Source organism: Ornithorhynchus anatinus, chromosome 9, assembly GCF_004115215.2.
Source record: "Ornithorhynchus anatinus isolate Pmale09 chromosome 9, mOrnAna1.pri.v4, whole genome shotgun sequence".
Taxonomy (NCBI): Eukaryota; Metazoa; Chordata; class Mammalia; order Monotremata; family Ornithorhynchidae; genus Ornithorhynchus; species Ornithorhynchus anatinus.
In genome coordinates, this window is record NC_041736.1 from 587713 (window position 1) to 610458 (window position 22746).

Genomic DNA, 22746 nt, shown 5'->3' on the forward strand with positions numbered 1-22746 from the left:
GTCCGTTGACTGTTGTACTCTACTCTCCCAAGCACTAAGTACAGTGCCCTGCACATGCTAAGCACTCAATAAACACCATCAATTGATTGATTGAGTGCTTACTCTGCGCAGGGCACTATATAGTATGAGGAGAGTATAGTATGGGGAGAGTACAATAGAGTAAGTAGACACGACCCCTGTTTTCAAGGAGAATACAATCTAGCTGGGGAAACAGACATTAAAGTAAATTTACTAATCTACATCTCCAGCCCTGATCTCTCTCCCTCTCTGCAGTTTCGTACCTCCTCTTGCCTTCAAGACTTTTCTACTTGAATATTCTGCTGTCACCTCAAACCCAACATGTCAAAAATGAGAACACCTTATGTTCCCAACCCAACCCTGACATTGCCCTGACTTTTCCACCACTGCAGACAGAACCACGATCCTTCCAGTCTCACAAGCCTGTAACATTGGCATTATCCTTGACTCCTATCTCTCATTCAACCCATATATTCAATCTGCTGTTAAATCCTGGCAGTTCACCCTTCACAACATTGCTAAAATCTGCCCTTTCCTCTCCATCCAAACTGCTACCATGTTAATCCAATCACTTAATCCTACCCTTCCTTGAATACTATATCAGCCTCCTTGCTGACCTCCCTGCCTCCCGTCTCTCCCCATTCCAGTCAACACTTCACTCTGCTGCCTGGATCATTTTTCTACAAAACTGATCCATCCATGTTTCCCCCCTTCTCAAGAACCTCCAGTGATTTCCCAACCACCTCCGCATCAAACAGAAACTCCTCTACTGACAACCTAGTCACTGTACCTCTATCTCACCGCCGACCTCTTGCCCACATCCTGCTTCTGGCCTGGAACGCCCTCCCTCTTCATATCCGATAGAAAATTACTCTCCCCCACTTCAAAGTCTTACTGAAGGCACATCTCCTCCAAGAGGACTTTTCTGACTAAGCTCTCTTTTCCTTTTCTTCCACTTCTTTGTGTCACCCTGACTCGTTCCCTTTATTCATCACCACTTTCAGTATTACATATCGATAATTTATTTATATTAATGCTGTCTCCCAATGTAGATTGTAAGCTCGTTGTGGGCAGGGAATGTGTCTCATATTGTTATGCTGTACTCTCCAAAGCGCTTAGTACAGTGCTTTAGAGGCAGACAGTAAGTGCTCAATATATATTACAGATAGGGGGAGAAAACCAGAAGAAAGGATAAGTACAGAAAGTGTTGTGAGGGTGGGATGAGTACCTAAGCACTTAGGTGGGTTGGGCTCAAGTACCCAGGTGATGCAGTAGGGAGGGAAAATAGGGTGGGGAGGTGATAGGTTAGTCAGGGAAGGAAGGTTTCCTTGGGATGTGATTTTAGTAGAGTTTTGAAGATGGTGACTGCAGTGGGAAGGTGAAGAAGGATCTGCAGATGAGCAAGGGGTTGACAGCAAGAGAAGCGAGAGCCAAGGACAGTGAGTAGGATGGTATTAGAAGGAATGAGGAGTGTGGGGTGGGTTGTAGTGGGAGAGGAGGATAGATGGGAGAGATAATTAGATGGCAATAAATTATTTGAACGAGTTTCAAACATGTGGAAATTAACAAATGTTGGCTTAGTTCACCAATTATGATTTCTCAGATGTTCCTTGCCTCTTCCAAGAAGTACTGCCTTTAGCTTATCCATTTGTTTTACATCATATTTTAATAACCCTGTGCCTCACTAACAGAGAACCTACCGAGGACACTGCATTGCACTACACTGCATTGAAAGCTTGGGAAAACACAATAAAAAATGACACGCACCTTACCCATAAGAAATTTAGGAATATTTAAAGGACTAAACAAAGATGTATACAAGTGCTGAGGTTGGATAGAAACAAATACAGTGTGCTAGAAGTGGCTAGAGGTGCTGGGAATGAATCAGGGAAGGCCTTGAAGAGGTGGAATTTTAAGAGGGCTTTGAACTTGGGGAGAGATGTGGTGGTCCTTTGGATTTGGGAAAAGGGGCTGTCCCAGACTGGAAGAACAATGTGAACAAGGGATGCAACGTGACCTAGTGGATAGAATATGGGCCTCGTAGTGAGAAGGACCGGGGTTTTAATCCTTGCTCTGCCACTTGTCTGCTGTGTGACCTTGGGCAAGTCAGTTAAGTTCTCTATGCCTCAGTTCCCTCAACCGTAAAATAGGGATTAAGATTGTGATCCCCATGTGGTACAGGGACTCTGTCCAACCTGATTAGCTTTTATTTACTGCAGAGCTTAGGACAGTGCTTGACAAATAGTAAGCACTTAAATACCAACATCGTCGTCATTATCAAGGGGACAGAGGCAGAAGAATTGGGCTCAAAGCACCATAGAAAGCTAGTGGGGCTGTTGCTGGTCAGTCATCCAGAGGACTGCTTGCTCATCAACCTTGATATTTTCACTTGTCACCAATGAATAGCCCTACCAAGACAGATTAGTCTGGTGTTGGACCATGGTTTGAGTTAAAGTTTCTATTGCCCATATTTACTGTTGCTATCAGTTCACTAATTTCTGGACAAGGGAGATTTAAGATTCTGCTTCTGATGCTTCTCTATGTATGGTAGAATTTTCTTTCTTTTTCTCTTTTCTACATAGAGGGGCAGCTGGGTGACACACACAGGGAGACCAGGCTATTGTGCTGGGGAGGAAGAGAAAGCAACTGCTGAGCCTGAAGGATGTCTATCATCCCCCTCACCCCCAATTCGAAAGAGTCCCATGCCTCTTGGGGGCCCAAATCTATCCAATCGCGGATGGCGATTGCCATCTCCTCAACACTGGCTTTAAGGCCCTCCATCAGCTCTTTCCTTACAACTGCACCTCCCCAATTTCCCACTACAACCCAACCCCAAAATCTGGCTCCTCTAAAGCTGACCTACTCACTGTACCTCAATCTCATCTGCCTTGCTGCTGAACCTAAGCCTATGTCCTTCCTCTGTCCTAGAACTCCTTTCCCTTCATCTCCAAAGGGCCACTGCTCTCCACAGTGTCAAAGCCCTACTAAAATCAGATCTCATCCAGGAGGCCTTTCCCAAGCCCTCATCTCCCCTATTTGCCACCCCCTTTCTGTGTCATCTGTATACTTGAATCTGTACCCCTTACGCCCCACTGCACTTATGCAGATTTCCTTATACTCTCTCATTTCCCCTGTCTGTAATTTATTTTAATGCCTGTCTCCCCCTTGAGACTGTAAGCTTTTTGTGGGCAGGCATAGTGTCAATTATATTACACTCTCCCAAGTACTTAGGACATCGTTCTGCCTACAGTAAACACTCAGTAAATCCCACTGAATGACTGATTGGGAGCAGTAAGTTCCCCAGACAATATCGAGGAACACTAGTGGAGCACAAAGTGGAAACCACCTGAGCGTCCCTCTTGTCTCTGGGACAGTTCCATTCGAGGAGGGTTGCCCTTGCGGATGCTTCCAGCCTGGCCCCAGGGTTTGGGCTAAAGCCCCCTTCCAAACCTCTAATTGCACTCTGACTGGCCCCTCCAGGACTGGCTCTGCCTCTACTTGCCGCCTGCAGCAGTTGCATGACACTGCCTTCAGAACTCCCAGGGTCAAATCTGGGACACAGTCTTCTTTTAAGTGTCAGAGAATGTCAGGAGACCTAACATAGGCATGATCCAGGTTCCAAACCATCTTACTATACATATAACTCACAGCTGCACCCAATCTGATTGGACATCTTTGAAAAAGTAAAACCTGCAACCTTTGGCATCATCAGAATTATTCAACAATCACTCTCCCCATCTTCAAAGCCTTATTGAAGAGACAACTCCTCCAAGAGGTCTTCCCTGACTTTCCCTCATTTCCTCTCCTCTAACTCCCTCCTACATCAGACTTGCACTTGGATTTGCTCCCTTTATTCACCTTTCCCTCAGCCTTAGAGCACTTATGTACATATCTGTAATTTACTTATATTAATTTCTGTCTCCCCCTCTAGGCTGTAAGTTTGCTGTGGGCAGGGAACATGTCTATCAACCTTTTTATGCTGTACTCTACCAAGAGCTTACTACAGTGATCTGCACACAGTCAGTGCTCAATAAATACGACTAATTGCCTGATTGAATTAAATCAAAATCTCCAATAATGGAAAATCTGTTGCCTATTAAAGAAGTCAACAGGTCTGCATACATTTCAGACAACTCCAAATCAGATCAACTTAGATTTGCTTATTAGCTATTCATTATTAGTCATAGTATTTTCTTGCCAACTGTTACTTAAAAACCTCTCCCCTATACCTTGAAAAGAAGGAATAAGTTCAGCTCCATGTTTTCCTTGCACAATTTGACCAAGATTTGTATTTTGATAGTTATCTAAAATGGTTCTGTCCAGAATAGCCAGATAGGTTCGGCATACAGTGAGGAAGAAATGAATTTTCTTTTGTGAAAATCCAAGATGTTCCTGAGGGCACCCCTGAGGAATCGCTTCTGGGCCCAGACTTAGTCTCTTTGCAACTGGTGCAAAGAAATCTAAGACGTTCAGACTGCCATGACCCTCGCCTGAATGAGGCTGCCAGCTCTTGGGAAGACAGAGTTCGGAATCTAGAGAGCCCAATTCACCCAGAGGAGCACTGCTATGCACGCTCCCCCCACCACCCCAGTAGCCATGTAGGGGCAAGGCACACCAGGCTCGAAATCTGAGCTCGTTGGCAGCTGGGGATGCTCTAACGTATTCCAAAACCCTTGGAGGGGCTGGCACAGTTTAGCTTAGTGGTGACTTCTGCTGCTGCACTATGGGCAGCAACTCCACCTGCAGGCAGCGGCCACAGGCCCGCGACAGGGGCCACGCCGGCCACAGGGACTATCATTCTCTCCCTCTCTGCTAGAGACCAGTGGGCGGAAGCCAATAATAATAATACATTAGTATTACATATTATATATATTATTATTATGGTATTTGTTAAGCACTTACTATGTGCCAAGCACTGTTCGAAGTGCTGGAATAGTTACAAGGGAATCAGGTTGACCCACGTGGGGCTCACAGTCTTAATCCCCGTTTTAATAATAATAATAATGTTGGTATTTGTTAAGCGCTTACTATGTGCAGAGCACTGTTCTAAGCGCTGGGGTAGACACAGGGGAATCAGGTTGTCCCATGTGGGGCTCACAGTCTTAATCCCCATTTTACAGATGAGGGAACTGAGGCACCGAGAAGTTAATTGGCTTGTCCAAGATCACACAACAAACAAATGGCGGAGCCGGGTTTAGAACCCACATCCTGTGTGGCTCAGTGAAAAGAGCCCGGGCTTGGGAGTCAGAGTTCATGGGTTCGAATCCCGGCTCTGCCACTTGGCAGCTGTGTGACTGTGGGCAAGTCACTTGACTTCTCTGTGCCTCAGTTCCCTCATCTGTAAAATGGGGATTAACTGTGAGCCTCACGTGGGACAACCTGATTACCCTGTATCTACCCTAGTGCTTAGAACAGTGCTCTGCACATAGTAAGCGCTTAACAAATACCAACATTATTATTACCCTCTGACTCCCAAGCCCATGCTCTTTCCACTAAGCCATGCTGCTTCTCTTATGATAATGATGGTCTTAACAATAATAATAATTGTGGTATTTGTTAAGTTACTATGTGCCAGACACTGTCTTAACCACTGGGATGGATGCAAGCAAATTGGGTTGGACACAGCCCATGTCTCACATGGGGCTCAGGGCCTTAGTCTCCAATTTACAGATGAGGTAACTGAGGTCCAGGGGAGTGAAGCGGCTTGCCCAGTTCACACAGCATTCAAGTGGTGGAGCTGGGATTAGAACCCAGGTCCTTCTGATGCCCAGGCCCGGGATCTATCCACTAGACCATTTTGTTTCTCAATGCCAACTATCACTGTTCCTGCTGTCACCGTTCTAGGCCTGGGAGAATGAGGCTCAAAGTGATCCAGAGAAACTGGGAAAGTGCTCTTGCAAACACAGGGCAATTTCCAAGCGAGGCTGGAGCCAGGGAGGGGTTTGAAACAAAACATGGGATGGGATGAGACTGGTCAGGGATATGCACAGGAGAAAATGACTTGGGGCGGGGATGACCACAGCTGACTGCGAGATCAACAGAAGCCAGCAAGGGGAGCCAATGTTGAAAAATCCAATGTGGTGGTGGGTGGGCTATAATAATAGTGACCCAACGTAAATTATTATTAGTTACGGATGGACCAATGTAGTTTGAAGAAAACAATAACGATGATGTTTATTAAGAGCTTTCTAAGTCCTAATGCACCACCGTGCTATGTGCTGGAGTTGGTATAAGAGAAGATCAGAAAAGAGTTACATTTCGATGAAGCCAGCAGGCACTCTTCTCCCTTAGGCGATCTTCTGATCTTTTCCAAACGCAACATGATTTTAAAATTAACACCAACAACCTAGTAGGAGAAGAGCTAATTATTGGGTAAAGACCTAGAAACGATGGGAAACAAACAAACCAACACACACACACACATAACTGATTCATTTTGGAATGAGGATCATGTGTGTGCCTCCCCAGCTATAGAGACTTCACAATTCGATCACCTACTGGAATGACTAATGACATGAAAACAGATGAGAGGTATCAACTAAATGAAACAAACAAAATGCACAAACGGTAACAAAAACAAAGGTGACCTAGTTGCCAGTTCCAAAGAAACTGATCTATGGGAACCAGAGGAAAGAATTTCAAATCTTTAAGACAACTATCTCATGGTACAACTGTCTTTCAGAGAAGGCAGGGTCCCGAGTTTATAGCCAGTTCTTTTTAAAATTAGCAATGCAATACATACAAGTAACCGAAACCCCATGCAAAGTAGTGATGGCTGGCACCCACGACACAAAAAAACAAGTGGTTTTGTAGGAGGAAAGTTGGGGGAGGGAGGTCTGCGGTTTGAACTCCGAGTTATGGCAGGATAAGAGAAATGTCACTCGGGGTGGGAGAACACCTTCCGTGATGTCTTCCTGGTTGGGCCAATGCCCCCCTCCCGTCCATGCTACTCTATGCCTCCCCCCAGGTCCTGATGTCCTGACCCACTTCAGGCAGACAGTTCTGGGTCCCTATAGACTGTAGGGATGGAAGGGAAGGCATGGTTATGGTCATTCAGGCGCTTAATTGGTATTCACACCTAAACCAGGGAAATTGTACTTTCCCACATATATGGGGGGAGGGTGGGCACTTACCCCTAATTAAGCCTGCCTTTTTGATTAATATTTTGTCTTTGAAAGAGAGTGCATCAGTGAAGCCATCTGACTTGGCCATTCAGCCATTCAGATAAAACCTAGGCGACTTGATTGAAAACCTTTCAAGGACTGGGCAGAAACTCTCCAACAGGCCTCCACTCCCTTGGTTCCGGGATGGTTAGAAAGGCAACCTCGGCGACGCGGATCCGGGGGGCGGGGGCGTCAGGGGCGTCAGGTCACTCTTAGTGAGCACGTGCTTGAATGGTGGTTTACTTAAGATATTAAGTCAAGTGACCTATCACCACATCTTTTAGAGGAATCAGAAATCCCAGCTGGAAATATCTAACTTAATCCTTTTAATAGGTCAGGAGTAATAGAGGTTTTCTTCAGTCCACCTGGGGCCGGACCTGAGGGAATCAAAGGGCAAGGCCGGCCTGCTGTTCGGCCGTGGGCAGACAGACGGAAAACAAAGGGACAAGCAGGCCCCCGCCCCTCTGGTTGGGAACATGCTACATCGGGACATGACGTGCTGCCAGCCGGTCTGCCTGGTTGCTCAGGACGCATGATTTGGGGGGCCCAGGATGGAGCGGCTGGCTCTGGGGGTGCTTACAGACCGAGTTCTAACAAACCACAGAGCTGAGTTTAGTTTTGATGGGGATTAGAAAGGCAATCTCTCAGGCCCGGGCCCAGCCGCCTTATGGACAAAACCACTGTGCCTGCATCCATTTTCTACACCCATCGGCTGGGTAAGTGGGTCAGTCAGTCGGTCCCCTAAGCCGAATGCTAGCTTTCCAAATAGAGTGATTCTAAGTTTTCATCCCCAAAGTCGAGGGTCAATGATATCCAAATCCCTGCAGCGTGTGGGCTGAGAAGGCCACTTTCAACCTGGCAGCCAGCAGGGCCAAGCCTTGCCCTAGGGCTCCACACAGTAAGTGCTCAAGAAATACCCTTAACTGATTGACTGATTGATTTCAGGGTGGAGGGAGAGACACCAAAAGCTCAAACAATAACTCTAGGTCAGTTTATCATTGGGATGGGAATGGGGCACATTTGTCAAAAGACGCTATAAATCAGAGCTTATCACTTCCTGGGACCCAGTTGGCCACTAGTGTGAAATACTATTTTCACGGCCAGGAACCGTTTAATTAATTTTTCCTAGCTAAGGACCTTCAGGGCTTTGATTCTCTGACTTCCCTTTTCACCCGGGACTCTTGGCGAGAGGGACATCAGGGCACAGGCACCAGGCAGCCTGATGGGATCAAGCTTGCGTCATTACTGAGTGAAAATTACATCTGGAACCAGAAAGCAGCAAACTGTTGACAGAAATAACTATTGAAGCCTGCTAAATAATTTTACTAAGGGCTTTGATGATTGAAAATCACAATGAAAACACACCAAAACATATTATTTGGCTTTTAAGTTCACGATTTTCATCCCCAACAACGCTGATCACAGGCCTGGTGATGTCACTGCTTGGAGAGAAGATGACGACCACTGCAGCCTTCTCACAAAGCGAAGCAGTAACCGCCGAGTCCCACATCTCGTCAGTCAGTGAGGGCCACTCTGACGTTTAAAGAATGTGGAGCATTGAAAAGAACATGCATCATGCATTAGAAATTCATGCCATCATTCTATTAACTCGAGACCTCTCAGGGTATTTTTAAAAACCAGTCACCATAAAAGGTACATCCATAAAACCGTTTTCCAACAGCCAGCTATGGTGACCGTAACCAAGTTGACTCTGCTCCCTAATACGGAAAAGGAGGCAGCGTCCCGCCTCCAGATTCAGCAGTGCCGAGATTAGTCTCCCCCTTCAGACTGTAAACTCATTACGGGCAGGGAGTGTGTCTGCTAATTGGGCTGTACTCTCGAGCGCTTAGGACAGTGCTCTGCACATAGTGTGTGCTTAATAAATACCACTGATTGATTGGTTGACTACAGGTGATGAGGGAATGGCATACTGAACCAAAAGCTGACAGGGTAATCTTGCTCTAGCAAGTTGCTTTCCCCTACCCAAGAAAAGGCTGGTTAAAATGATGCTTGTTCCCCTCTTAGGGATGCAGGAACACGAGGGGAGAGGGAAAGAGGCAAGGGTAAAGACCACCTCAAGAAAACCAATGGAAACTGCCAACTCCCCGGGGAGAGGTGGTGGCAAGTCTGAATTATCTGTCACGGACGTTATCCCGGGGAGACCTCTCAGAGAAGCCGGGGCTGCAGCTCACTCCACACCCCATCGACGTCTCCTCCCCACCCACCTTCTCAGGAGCTGCTGCTGCCACGCCTCCCAACAGCTGCCAGCCCTTCAGGGATCCCAAATCTGTTGAACTGTAATCTCCAAAGTGCTTAGTACAGTGCTCTGCACACAGGGAGGGTTCAAGAAATACCACTGGTTGATTGACCATGGACTGTAAAATGGCCTAAGGTAGGACCCTCAGAATGAAGAGCGGCGAGGGCAACAGCGTCCTCTGGAGGAGCCAGTCTAATATCCCAAACACCCACACACTGCCTTCTGTGGGCTCCGATCTCTCCTGCATCAAAGGAAGAAAGATAGGTCCATCACCGGGAGATGCTGGGCTTAGCCCTTCTTGCCAATGGCATCTGTTAGCCTCTTGGTCCCAACATGTTCTCCAAGTACTATCAGAGGCTTGGATGACTTTGATTTCTCTGCCCTAGCCCAGTACTCAGATGCTTCATTACACTGGACATGTATGCACTGGGCCTGTGGAATAGAACAAACAGACCTGACTAGGGGTCGACTCACACTTTGGGACTATTCAGCCCCGGACCTCGACTCTGCTGCTCTTTGATTCTCCCTCTGAACCAACTAGAACCCCAGCTGAAAGGGTGAATCCAGGAAGAGAAAAATTGAGCTCAAAGAGTACGAATGTTCTCTTAATCAACGGTATTTACTGAGTGCTTACTGTGTGCAGAGCATTGTACTAAGCACTTGGGAAAATACAGCACATTAGAGTTGGAAGGCACGATCCCTGCCCACAAAGAACTTTTCTTAAAATCAGAAGGAAATTGAATTGGCTAGTCTGATTCAATATTCAAGGCAGAATTGGACTACTGCACCATCCGCCCGTAATGGATCTATTTCATTCTCCCTTTGGTCAAGACTTCCACAGTGGCTCAATACAAGTAGTAGCAGTAGTGATGGTGTTCACTGAGCACCTGAGCACAACACACTATGCTAAGCACTTGGGACAGTATAATAGAAGCATCACAAGACACATTACTTGGCCCTTAAAGAACTTAATCTCAAAAGGGGGTCAGGGGGACCAATTAAAACATTTTCAAATAATGAATTCAGAATAAATTGAATGTTCACACACACACATACACAAAAAGGTAAAGATGGGCTTAAAAATACCAAAGAGCTAGAGGTGTCTTTAAGGTTTCTAAAACCTGGGGTGTGGGAAATTAGTTGAGAATGATTTGCTGGAGGAGGTAGGATTTTAGAAAGGCTTTGAAGGTGGGGAAGACTAAGAAGTGGCAGATTTTAGGGGAAAGGGTTAGGGTTAGGGGGAACCGCGTGACCAAGAGGGCAGGAGAGGGTGTAACCAGCCTCTGTGTGAAATGGTGAGAGCTGGAAAATGGAAAATGGAAAGTAGTCCTGGGCATTGGCTGGATGCGGAAGGAAATTGGTATTCATTGGACTGGGGGGAAGATGTTGTACTGAGCAACTCTTCAGGAAGATGATCTGGGCAGCAACCTAGGCAAGGACTGAGGCAAGGGAGAGGCTGGAGGCAGAGAGATCAACAAGGAAGCTGATAAAATAGCCTAATTATAATCTGACTAGTGCTTGACCCAAGAAAGGTGAATGAGTGGAGAAAACAGGGCAGAGCCACAAAATGTTTTGGAGGAAGCGTTGGCAAGATTCCATAGTAGAGTGTGAGAGCAGTGAGGAGTCCAAGAAGACAGCAAGGTTGGGGGCTTCTATGACATGGAGTGGTAGAATTGACAACACAGATGAGAAAGCTGGGAGACATGGAGGACTTAGGGCTTAGAAGGTAAGAGCAACCATCTCATACTGCAAGCAAAATCTTAAAATAGCCATGTTTGAAATCATTCCTAAAAGTGAGTAAACGTGCTCTGCACAAAGCAGACGCTGATTACGGCAGACTGCACACAGTGGATGTTCAATCAAGACCAATGACTGATCACTATCTGCCGCATTACAGTGACCTCTCTCCAAGTACTTTGGGTGCTTTGGGGAGGGAGAAAGGCTTAACGTTTTCCAGTTACGGAGCATAACGATTCTTCGGCCCACGATCAGGCATCTACGGGCACCAAATGCAGTCACCCAGGTGGGTAGAGAGCTCTGCCGTGCTTTTCACCAACTACTCTTGAGCCATTTCTCTGTCCCTTTACACCTACTGTGAGGGAGGGAGGGAGTGAAATGGAGACAAAGGATGAAGGGAGAAGTGAAACCTACATCTGTCAAGTGTTAATTGTCAGTGGTGCTGATAAAGGGCTGGGAAGGAGGAAGAGGAGGACAGAGTTTGGGGTTTAATTTATCCTTAACTTCCCAGACCCTCATGATAATAGTTACTAGAGCACTGACTATACAATTTGACTTTTTCGGTACTAACATCTCTCCTCTGCCTGGCATTAGATTTGCTGAAAGAAAACTGATTGCTGAACTGACCGAATGATGCTGAGCCAACTACTAGTTGCTGTACAAGGTGTAATTGCAGGCCAGGATTGACTGATTGGGAACCTCAAATCCAGGAACTGCTTTCATCATCCAGCCTTTCTCCCCAACTGGCAAAAGAGTCCATCAAGCACAGCAGGGGGGCCAGCAATGTTTCTACATTGAGAAGCTTAGGGAGGGGAACTGTTGTGGCAACAGGTGCACATCTCCAAACAGGTTCATCCGCCCGGGGAAGTCCGGAGTTCACAGTGGGGGGGGAGGAGGAGGGTGTGGCAAATGGGGGGGGGGGGCTGGGGCTCGAGAACAAATGACTCAAGGAAAGATCGAACCACTCTCGACTGATCAAGGGAGCTGACCATGTGCTCAGGGACACTTATGCCCCATCAACACAAATGACATCTGTAGTCAGAGCAGGGGGATTTCACCCAGGCCGGAGCCTTGACCCTGAGCCCTAGACTTAGAAAGGTGAGCCGGGAAGCTCTGCCTTCCATCAGCCACTCTTAGCCCTCGTGGGCACACCTGACTTGGATTAATACTTGTTCCCCTATTGATCCTTCCATATTTGGCAGGAGTAGTGCTGGTGAATGGCTGGTGTCTGTCAGTCTCCCTCATTGGAGTGTATGCTCCTTCGGAGCAGGGACCCAACCACACTCGCCTGATCACTTCGTGCAGCGCTCAGGACCTCAGTCCTAGTCCCCTAAGAGACTGATCAGGAAATAACATCAGACTCATAAGCAGCTCAGTAGAACCCATTCCTCATAAGCACATGGAGTGTAAAAGAACCCCATTGGTTGGACTGGATCCCTTTTCTATTTAAGGAGCACAATGATTCTTCAGCCCACCACCAGGCAGCTATGGGCACCAAATACAGTCGCACAGGTGGAAAGATGAATAATAATAATGTTGGTATTTGTTAAGCGCTTACTATGTGCAGAGCACTGTTCTAAGCGCTTAGACACAGGGGAATCAGGTTGTCCCACGTGGGGCTCACAGTCTTAATCCCCATTTTACAGATGAGGGAACTGAGGCACAGAGAAGTTAAGTGACTTGCCCACAGTCACACAGCTGACAAGTGGCAGAGCTGGGATTCGAACTCATGAGCCCTGACTCCAAAGCCCGTGCTCTTTCCACTGAGCCACGCTGCTTCCCAAGATTGTCCTGCCATGCACCGTCCCTCGCGCCCTGAATTTCACCCTGCCTCCTTGAGGGCAGGGACAGTGTCTTTTGCCATTATTGTACTAACCCAAGCACCCCGTACATTGCTCAGCATATCCGCTAGAGGGTAACACCTTGTGGGCAGGGAACATGTCATACTGGTCTGTTTTGTACTTTCCCAAGAGACAGAAAAGCAAGATGTATCCAGTGGGCACGCAATCAATACTATCACTTATTAATATTTTACTGAGTGGGTGTTCAGGAAATACCCTGATGGTGACGAGAAAACCTCTTCCCCACCAACTTCTTGTCCCTCCCTACCAAAGAAACAGGGAACATCAAAGAAGGAGATAAATCCCCATCTCAAAAAAAAAACAAAAAAAAGGGCACCCTTTCACTGTTGAATGGAATGCCTTTCTTCAGGCTAGGGGAAAAACAAGAACAACTCTTCAACTCCAAAGGGTTCTAATTAATGAACCACTGTTCTGCATCATTAATATTTTTCATGTTTTAGAGTTGCTTATCTGAAAGACGGGATACCTAGATTATCTCTCTAGGGGTTAAGACTCCCAGAACCATTTCCGGGCAAGCCGACATATTTACAGTAGAGTATAACAGAATGCCAATACAGTTAGACCACAACAGGTTATGAAAGTTCTCATTTTTCATTTAATGCAAAAGAGGAACTCCTCCTGTTTACTGCTACTGCTTCTTTTACAAAAATCTTGTTCTTAAATACTTGCCTTACCACGAGATCAGGCCTCCAAATTTTGGAAACTGCTCCTGTTGAGCACACTGCCCCCACAGATTACGCAGTTAGGGGAAATGACCACAACTTATAAATTCTGAAAACTATCTTTTACACCTGGAGCACTACGGAACTTTCCCAATGAATCAATCAATGGTATTTACTGAGCGCTTACTATGCACAAAGCACTGTATTAAGTGCTTGGGAGAATACAATGCAACAGAATTAGCAGATGTGTTCCCAGCCCATGATGAGCTCTCAGTCTAGGGGAATGAATGAGTGAGTGGTGTCAGAGAGTGAGAAAGTTTAGCTGAAAGCCTTGCTCTCTGCCCAGGGCTGGCGAATGCCACAAACCGTAGAGAAAACGGCTGGAACCGGGTACTGCAGCTTGGCCTCTGAGGGTACTTCTAAGATGTAGCCGGTTTCTCAAATACATTGATCTCAGTGCCAGCTTCCCTGCTGCAAGAAGAAGGCAGAATTGCAAACATAATCATGCTACTCTGCTCCATTAAAGCACAAGTTCAAATCTTATCCCCATTACTAGTCCCTGCACAAACCTGACTCTTCCGGCGAGAACAAGCACCTACAGTCACCGGCTCATTCCTGGGGCTTGCAGACCAGTCCCAGGAGAATTGTAGCCTGAGGGCCACCCAATGGTCCACTGGAGAAAACCCCTTCCATGCAGATGAGAGCCAACAGCCATAGGCTTTCTCTGTAACTTCAAAACCACCCTTCTTCCCTCTTGGCTGGCTGAACTTCCAGCTGGTCATTCTATGGTCTCAAATTATTGGCTGGAAAACTAATACCAAGTAAGTTGGAAGTGCTGCAGGACAGACTCTGAGATCTCCAAAGGATCGCAAACTAGTCTGCCCTGGCCACGCGGGGAAGACCCTGTATGCCCAGGCTAGACAGAAGAGGAACTACTCAACTTGTACCAAGATGCACTGAGGAGATCCCCGATCTACTCTCATTTTTAATCAATAGATCAGTAAAGTTTACTGAATTGTACTAAGTCCTTGGGAAAGTACAAGAGAGTCTGTAAACACAATTCCTGCCCTCAAGGAGCTTACAAGCTCACAAGGAAGACAGTCAATAAAATGAATTGCAAAGAGAAGCAAGTAATATACATGATCATAAGTGCAACAAAATGCCTAAGTGACAAGGAGATCCTGAGGTGGGAGTTTGGAGGGGGAGGAAAGAATCAATCAATCAATGGCATTTACTGAGGGCTTACTGTGTACAGAGCACTATACTAAGCACTTAGGGGAGTATAATATAACAGAGTTGGTAGACAAGTTCCCTGCCCTCCAGGGGCTAGATTAATTTGAGAAAAATCTCCTGGAGTTGGGATTTCAGAAGGACTCTGAAGATGGGAAGAGCAGCAGTGTGCTGATGTGAAGAAAGAAGTTCCAAAACTCAACTCCTTAATCTTCCTACCCAAACCCCGTCCTCCCAATGTCTTTCCCATCAATGTAGACAACACAACTACTCACCCTAATTCACAACCCCATAAATTTGGCATTGTCCTCATCTCACTCCAACCACATATTCAATCTGTCACCAAATCCTGTGGTCCATCTTTCACAACTTTGCTAAAATCCACCCTTTCCTCTCCATACAAACTTCTATCATGCTGCTCCAAGCACTTATCCTATCCTACCTTAACTGCTGCATCTGCCTCCTCCCTGACCTCCCTGCCTCCTGTCTCTCCCCACTCCAATTCCTACTTCATTCTGCCACAGAGGTCATTTATCAACAAAAAACATTCAGTCCATGTCTCCCCACTCTTCAAGAATCTCCAACAGCTGCCCATCCACCTCCACATCAAACAGAACCTCCTTACCACTGACTTTAAAGCAATTCAATTAGCTTGTCTCGACCTGCCTCACCTCACTAATCTTCTACTACAGCCCAGCCCGCACACTGCGCTCCTCTAGCGCTCACTTACTGTGCCCCCTTCTTGTCCGTTTCGCCGACCACTTCCCAACACCCTCCCACTACTCGGGAACTCACTCCCCCTCCGTATACACCAAACCACCACTCTCTCCACCATCAAAGCAATATTAAGGTCACATCTTCTTCAAGAGGCCTTCCCCGATTAAGCCCTCTTTTCACCAGCTTGCTCTTCCTTCTGCATCATCTATGCACTTGGATCTGTGACCTTTGGACATTTGATATTTGCCCCAATCCCAACCTCACAGCATTTGTGTTCATATCTTCAAAGTATGTATTACAAATGATTTATTCATATTAATGTCTGCCTCTCCCTCTAGACTGTAAGCTCTTTTGGGCTTGTTTGTGTCTGCAAATTCTTTGATATTATACTTTCCCAAGAGTTTAGTATAGTGCTCTGCATATAGTAAGTGCTCAATAAATACTGCTGACTGGTTGATTGACAGACGTAGGAAGGAGGATGTGAACAAGAAGAGGTCGGGGGTGGGAGGAGTGAGAACCAGGCCCAGTTTGTAGACTGGCTTTAAAAGAAACAAATATGCAAGCTGTAGTATAGTGGGAGAGGAGAAGTAGGAGAGAGAGAGCTGAGTGTGTCTTGAAGCCAACAGTCAGAAATTTCTGCCTGAAACAGAACCAGAACCCCTCACCTTCCCACCAAAACCCCGTCCTCCCTGTCTTTTCCATCACTGTAGACAACAATACTCTCCTCCCTGTCTCACAAATCTGTAACCTTGGCATTACCCTTGACTCACCTCATTCAACCCACATATTCAATGTCACCAAATCCTGTTGGGTCTGCCTTCACAACATCACTAAAATCCACACTTTCCTCTCATTCATTAAAATGTATTTATTGAGCACTTACTGCATGCAAAGCACTTACCTCAGTGTTTGGCAGAATACAATCCAACAATAAACAGGACACATTCCCTGCCCACAATAAGCTCCATCCAAACTGCTACTACAGTGATCAAGCAGTTTTTTCCAGTAATATTTGTTACACGCTTACTATGTGCTAGGCATTGTTCTAAGTGCGGGGGTACTAGATAAGCAGGTTGGAGACAGTCCATGTCCCACATGGGGCTCACAGTGTTGATTCCCATTTTACTGATGAGGTAACTGAGGCACAGAGAAGTTAAGTGACTTGCCCAAAGTCACAAAGCAGACAAGTGGTGGAGCTGGAATGAGAACCCAGGTCTTCTGACTCCCAGGCCGGCGCTCCTTCCACTGGGCCGTGCTGCTTCGATCCTTGCACACCTAGATTACTGCATCAGTCTTCTCGCTGACCTCCCTGCCTCCTGTCTCTCCCCACTCCAGTCCATACTATACTCTGCTGCCCGGATGATTTTTCTAAAAAAATGGTCGGTTCACATCTTCCCACTCAAGAATGCTCAGTGATTGCCCTTCCACCTCCACATCACATAGAAACTCTTAAGTATTGGCTTCAAAGCACTTTATCAGTTTGCCCCCTACCTTAACTCACTGCTTTCTGACTGCAGCCCAGCCCACACCCTTCACTCCTCTAATGCCAATCTACTCACTGGACCTTGATCTCATCTATCTCACTGCCGACCCCTCGTCCACATCCTCCCTCTGACTTGGAACTCCCTCCCTCTCCATATATTTCAAACCGCCACTTTCCCCACCTTCAAAGCCTTATTAAAATCACACCGCCTTCCCCTATTAAGCCCTCTTTTCTCCCTTCTGTGTTGCTTATGCACTTGAATCTGTACCCTTTGGACACTTGATATTCACCCCACCCGCATTCTCACAGCACTTATATAAACACCCATAATCTATTTATATTGTCTGTCTCCCACTCCAGACCGAAAGCTCCTTAATGGCAAGGAATGTGTCTACCAATTCTGTTGTACTGTACTCTCCTAAGTTTTTACTACAGTGCTTTGCACACAGCAAGGGCTCAATGAATACCACTGATTGACTGATGTGGAGAAGAATGGGCAGTCAGTGGAGTTTTTTGAAGAGTTGGGGGATGTGTGCAGAATGATGTTTGGGAAAAATGACCTGGGCAGCACAGCAAAGTATGGACTGGACAGGGGAGAGACTGGAGGCATGGAGGGCAGCGAAGAGGCTGGTGCAGTACCCAAGTATGGACACAAGTGCCTGGACTAGCCTGTTGGAAGTTCGGATGGAAAGGAAAGGTCACATTCTGGAAATGTTGCTAAGAATGAACAGACAGGATTTAGCGACAGACTGAAAGAATCACAGATAACACCAAAATTTTTTTAAACACCACTCATGGACAAGAAAGCTTTCCTTACACCGGGTTTAATTCTGTATGCTGTGGCTATGCCCATTTCCACACGTGCTAGCCTCAAATAATGTGAACAACTGGTCAAGCTTCCTTCAAGACTTACGGAATTGCCCACAACCTTCCGTTCTTCAGGCTTTCCCACTTAGGTTCTACCTCACGGTTGCCTGCTTTTCCCTGCTATGCAATGCCTTTGCAGCGACCCTTGGAACAGTCTCTGAGTTCTTCCAATTTCTCCTGAGCCATGGCGCCCAGAACGTGGCCCAGGCCTGGGAAGGGTTTGCCCGGCGTGGGGCAGATTGGGATGACTGCTTCAAAGCTCCACAGGTATTCACAATTCCAACATGATGACTCATTGCTCACAAGGACCAGTTCTCTGCTACGATCCTGGGATGCTCTCTGACATACATGAGGAGAGCTGGCTTAGCCCCAATTTAGGATCCCAGAGCTGAAGAGGCCAGAAGAGGCCAACTGTTGCAGGCCTCTGCGTCTGTGGTCCAACGACTGAGGTAGCTGGGTTTCCACCGGGACCCGACTAGAGGTTTTTAGCCACCCTGATGATCAAGAGGTCCCTCACAAAGCAGCCCTGGTGTTCACTAGAGCCCATTTCCCCTCTTGAGCCCTACGTGGGCTGGCCGGAAAGCCCCCACATAAACAGCTTGGACGTTTAAGAAGCCGCTTCTCTTCTCCATGCAGAACCACCCCAATACCTTTTGGATTTCCTCCGAGGAACTGTTTTCCAGTTCTTTAATTATTTTGGTCACATTTACCCGGACCCTTGTCTGGTGCCTCCAAACTCTCAATAAATTGAAGGGACCAAAACTGGACCTACTATTCTGATAACAAGCTGCCTAACTCCAAGTAGAGTGGAGGGATTATTTCCTGACTCTTACCAGTCACTTCTGTTGATTCATCCGGTTCCAAGCTGGGCTTTTCAGTTCCAGCACTCTGTGCTGCTGACTCATTCGGTCTGTGGTCTTTTCTAGCCAGGCTTTCCTCAAGCTGGATTGTGCCATTTGTTTTTCCTCCCCACGTGCACTACCTTATACTTGTTCCTATTGACTTTCATCCTGTTTTTGCAGGAGCATTTCCCCAGTTTGTTTTAGTCACTGTCTTCGCCCTTAACAACATCACTGAGCAAAGTACTTGCACTGAGTTCTTGGGAACAAAGGGCAGAGCCAATGACACGGTCCCTGACCCTTGAGGAGCAGACAATCTAATGGGGGAGACAAGCAGACACAAACCCCCGAATACTGCAATATGTAAAAGAGTAAGGACACAGCTATAAAAGATGCCGTCTGTTTTGATCTGTAGATCAAAAACAGAGGAATCAAAGAGAGACAAGATACAAAAGATACGAAACAGAATCTGAATATCTAAAAAAAACCCCTAGGAAACTAAACCGCTATATCCAAGATCTTATTCTTATATTTATGACACGTCTGGCTGTTTGTATCATCTTTCTCCCTTACTGAACAGTAAATTACTGGATGGCAGAGATAATCTTCTATTCTGTTGAATGTTTCCAAGTGCCCCATACACTCTAATCTGCTATAATGCATATTTTCACTCCACTTTTTGCCTAGAACTTTTCTTTTAAATCATATTTATTAATCACTTATTAAGTGCCAGGGATTGTATTAAGTGCTAGGGAACATACCAGATAATCAGGTTGGACAGAGTCCTTATCCCCCAGTGTTCACGGTCTTAATCCCCATTTTATAGCTGAGGTAATTGAGGCTCAGAGAAGTGAAGTGACTTGCCCATGGTCACCATAGCAGAGAAGTGGCAGAGCCAGGATCAGAGCCCAGTTTCTCTGACTACCAGGCCCACGTTCTATCCAATAGGGCAGGCTGCTTCTCAGCAGAATTGGGGAGCATTCAGCTGACAATACAAGCCTGACTGGATACAGCACGATATGGCGTCAGAAGAAATGGTGGAGCCCAAGTGCACAGCATCTCAGTGAGTGAGTACTGTGATGAACGTTTCCTTAACGTAGGGGTCTACAAGAAGGCAATGCAGTCCCTGTGTTTTCAGAAAACAGGATGCAAGCTGCATTGCACTGCAGTGCTCGAAAATTATAGATGACAGTGACGTAATCCACAGCCCACCCGCGCATGGAACCCTGCAAGAAGTCTCAGTCAAAGTCTTTGAGGAAGGGAAGTCAGGCTTGGGGATGTTCTGAAAAGAGCAACCAGATGATCAGGGAGATGGAGAAGCTTCCACAAGAGCAGAGACTAAAGAGTTAGGACCCTTCAGTCTGGAAAGACAAAGGCTGACAAGGGACATGACTCAAGTCTACAAAATCACGAAGGGTGTGGACGGGGTAGACGAAGAATCGTTGCTACCCAAATCCCACAATACCAACACAGGGGGCATCCATTGAAGCTGGAGGGTGGGAGGTTCACGGCATACAAAAGGAAATACTTCTTCAAACGCTGTGTGGTAAGCATATGGAATTCATTCCCACAGGAAGTTAGGCAGACCAAAAGCAAGTGGGGTTTGGATCATCTCCCGATTGGGAGGTGCACAGTGGGTTAAGAAAGTTGGATGATCCCCGCCTCAGTTTGAGGATGATATCCAGGAGGGCAACCTCCACAGTGTAAAATTACACTAACTGCAACTCTGCCCCTAATCAGTCCTGTGTATGACTGGAAGCTCCTTGGGGGATGGAGACCGGGTCCTTTACCTCTTCTTTACTCACTCAAATACTCAGTACAGTGATCAGTGCACAGGAAGCAACCAGCCCACGACTGCCCCAGGCATCCTGGTGTCACAGGCATAGGAAGAACACTGGGGCAGGTAGAATGCTAGTCTGACTCAGGAATGGCCTCATTTAGGAGCTTAACACCTATTTTGTATTCTCTGGACTTCTCTGCACCTTTCCTTCATTAGCTTCATTCTGTTTCTTCTGACCATGTTTTCGGTTTACACACTTCCCTTCTGATCTGATATCCCAAAGCGATTCACTAGGACTTGTGATTTGTTTTCTGAACTCCTCCTCTTGCCCCGGGGCCTTTCTTTCTCCACAGTCTGGGGCCCCACGCCAACGTTCTGTGTAACCCTGCTTGTTGCCTCCCCGGCTGGGCCACAGGGGACTCATCTCCTTGGGGACCCGCTGCTCCCAAACTGGGTGGTCTAAACCTCATTTTTCCCAATCGGGGCTGAATTTGGCAATTGGCCCAGAATTTGCTCATCCCCTCAGCTCCTCTCAACTTCTGGGCCAGTGCTTTGACATAAGGGACTGGTCACCACCCATAGTATATCAACCAATAGGACTTGTTCTTTTTGAAGCCACATTGGTTGGGACCTAGGAACTTATTTTCCCACAGGTGCTCTAACTGGATTTTGGTAGGACTTTGGGGTAAAGGAGCCAGGGCCATTCAGGTGCCTAGCTTTCAAGCTCAGCCTCCTTCTCAGGACAGGTAACTGCGCTGGCTTTTGGCCCATCTCCAGGCACCTTTCCCATTCTCCTGGGAATCCGCAAAAGAAAATGTAAATCCTGTCAGAGAGCGACGGTGACTTACTTAAAAACTTCAGCACTTGTTTTTACTTTCCTCTTGCTCATATTCAAAGCCATTTGGTTGCATTCTTCCGTACTGATTTTCTATTGTTCTTTTTCAAATGGTTAAAAACTCTGGAGCCTTACTATAAATCTCATCCTTAAGGGAAAAACGAAGCCTGCACAAACACACATAAAGAGAGCGTCCTGCTATGTTAGGCCTGCCAGGCTTTTTGTTCCTCTGGTTGAAAGTAAATGTGTGTTGTCTATGGAGAGAGAGTGCTGCTTCAGCAGTTCCAAATGAATTTCAAGCCTGTGCTCTATTTTATCTTTTGTAAGTTTAATGTATTCAGTGCAGTAGTGCACTGACAATTTAAATACGTACATTTTAAAACAAACGAAGCATTGATGTTAATGTGTGAAAATGGTCCCAACCCCTGGGAGTCCTGGTTCCCACCATTGTTTACTTTGACAACAGGATATAATTGCTTACTTACTTGGCAGCAAATTTTACCATCTGCTTGCTTGCATGGTCTCCCACAGCCACAAGAGCCTGGACATTAAACTGCTGCTGACGTAGGACTAAAAAACACTGCTTCCCTGAATAAAAACAGAAACAATGCAGGTGTATTAAGGACATGTTGCTTCGTTTCACTACTTTAAAATTAGGTCAGAATTCAACATACACCGCTAGCACGCACACATGCACCCGTGGTCATCTGGCTCTCCTGGCCAGAACAGTCTTTCATATCTGATGTGCTTGAAAATAATCCAATTACCAACCCACAGCAGGAATTGCTTTGAAAATATTGAAGTTTCAGAAGTTCAATAATCAAATGTACAACAGAAGGGCAGGGTGGTTAAATCACTGCCTCCCTAGGTCCATCCTTAATTATTTAAGACACATGTTTTGCCTTCTGGTGTGAAGCTAGCTTTTTTCAAGCTGCTGCTGCTCATCAGCAACTGCAAGCAGGAATACCAGTAATCCTGTCCCGAGCTCAGAGACAAATAGACTTTGGGGCATTGAGGCTGCTCTGGTTGCTGCCTTCTTCTCAAATGCTTCCCCATGAAACACCACCAAGTGCTCTCTATATGGCTCCCCCAAACAGAGCATTGGAGGCTTGAGATAGCTGACCATCACCTATTTTTTCCTGAAGCCTTCCAGCTTCTTGTCTCCCAAGGAGTTCCCCCTCCCACACTCCAAGGCCTATCCTTCCCCCCCGCAGCCCCGGTCTGCCCCGGCTCAACTCAACATCCCTCCCCACAGCCGCCTCCCCTCTCCCTGCATCAATCACCACTGTGTCAGTC

The 22746-nt window shown here is 46.6% G+C and overlaps 1 protein-coding gene and 1 long non-coding RNA gene across 5 annotated transcripts in view; one reads left to right on the plus strand and one right to left on the minus strand.

The window, feature by feature from the left end:
- The window catches only part of DARS1 (aspartyl-tRNA synthetase 1), a 62015-nt gene that overhangs the window by 23962 nt on the left and 15307 nt on the right, over positions 1-22746 (minus strand). For 3 of the 4 annotated variants that reach the window (XM_029071757.2, XM_029071755.2, XM_029071756.2), the window contains one exon: positions 21936-22038. In XM_029071757.2, coding sequence (XP_028927590.1) covers positions 21936-22038 — 103 coding nt within the window. Of the gene's footprint in view, positions 1-21463; positions 21584-21935; positions 22039-22746 lie in introns of those variants that run through there. The other variant, XM_029071758.1, reaches the window with a different exon arrangement.
- On the plus strand, positions 11098-11943 carry LOC114814221. The gene is made up of 2 exons (XR_005660319.1): positions 11098-11164; positions 11770-11943. It is a non-coding gene; the product is annotated as an uncharacterized LOC114814221 (long non-coding RNA).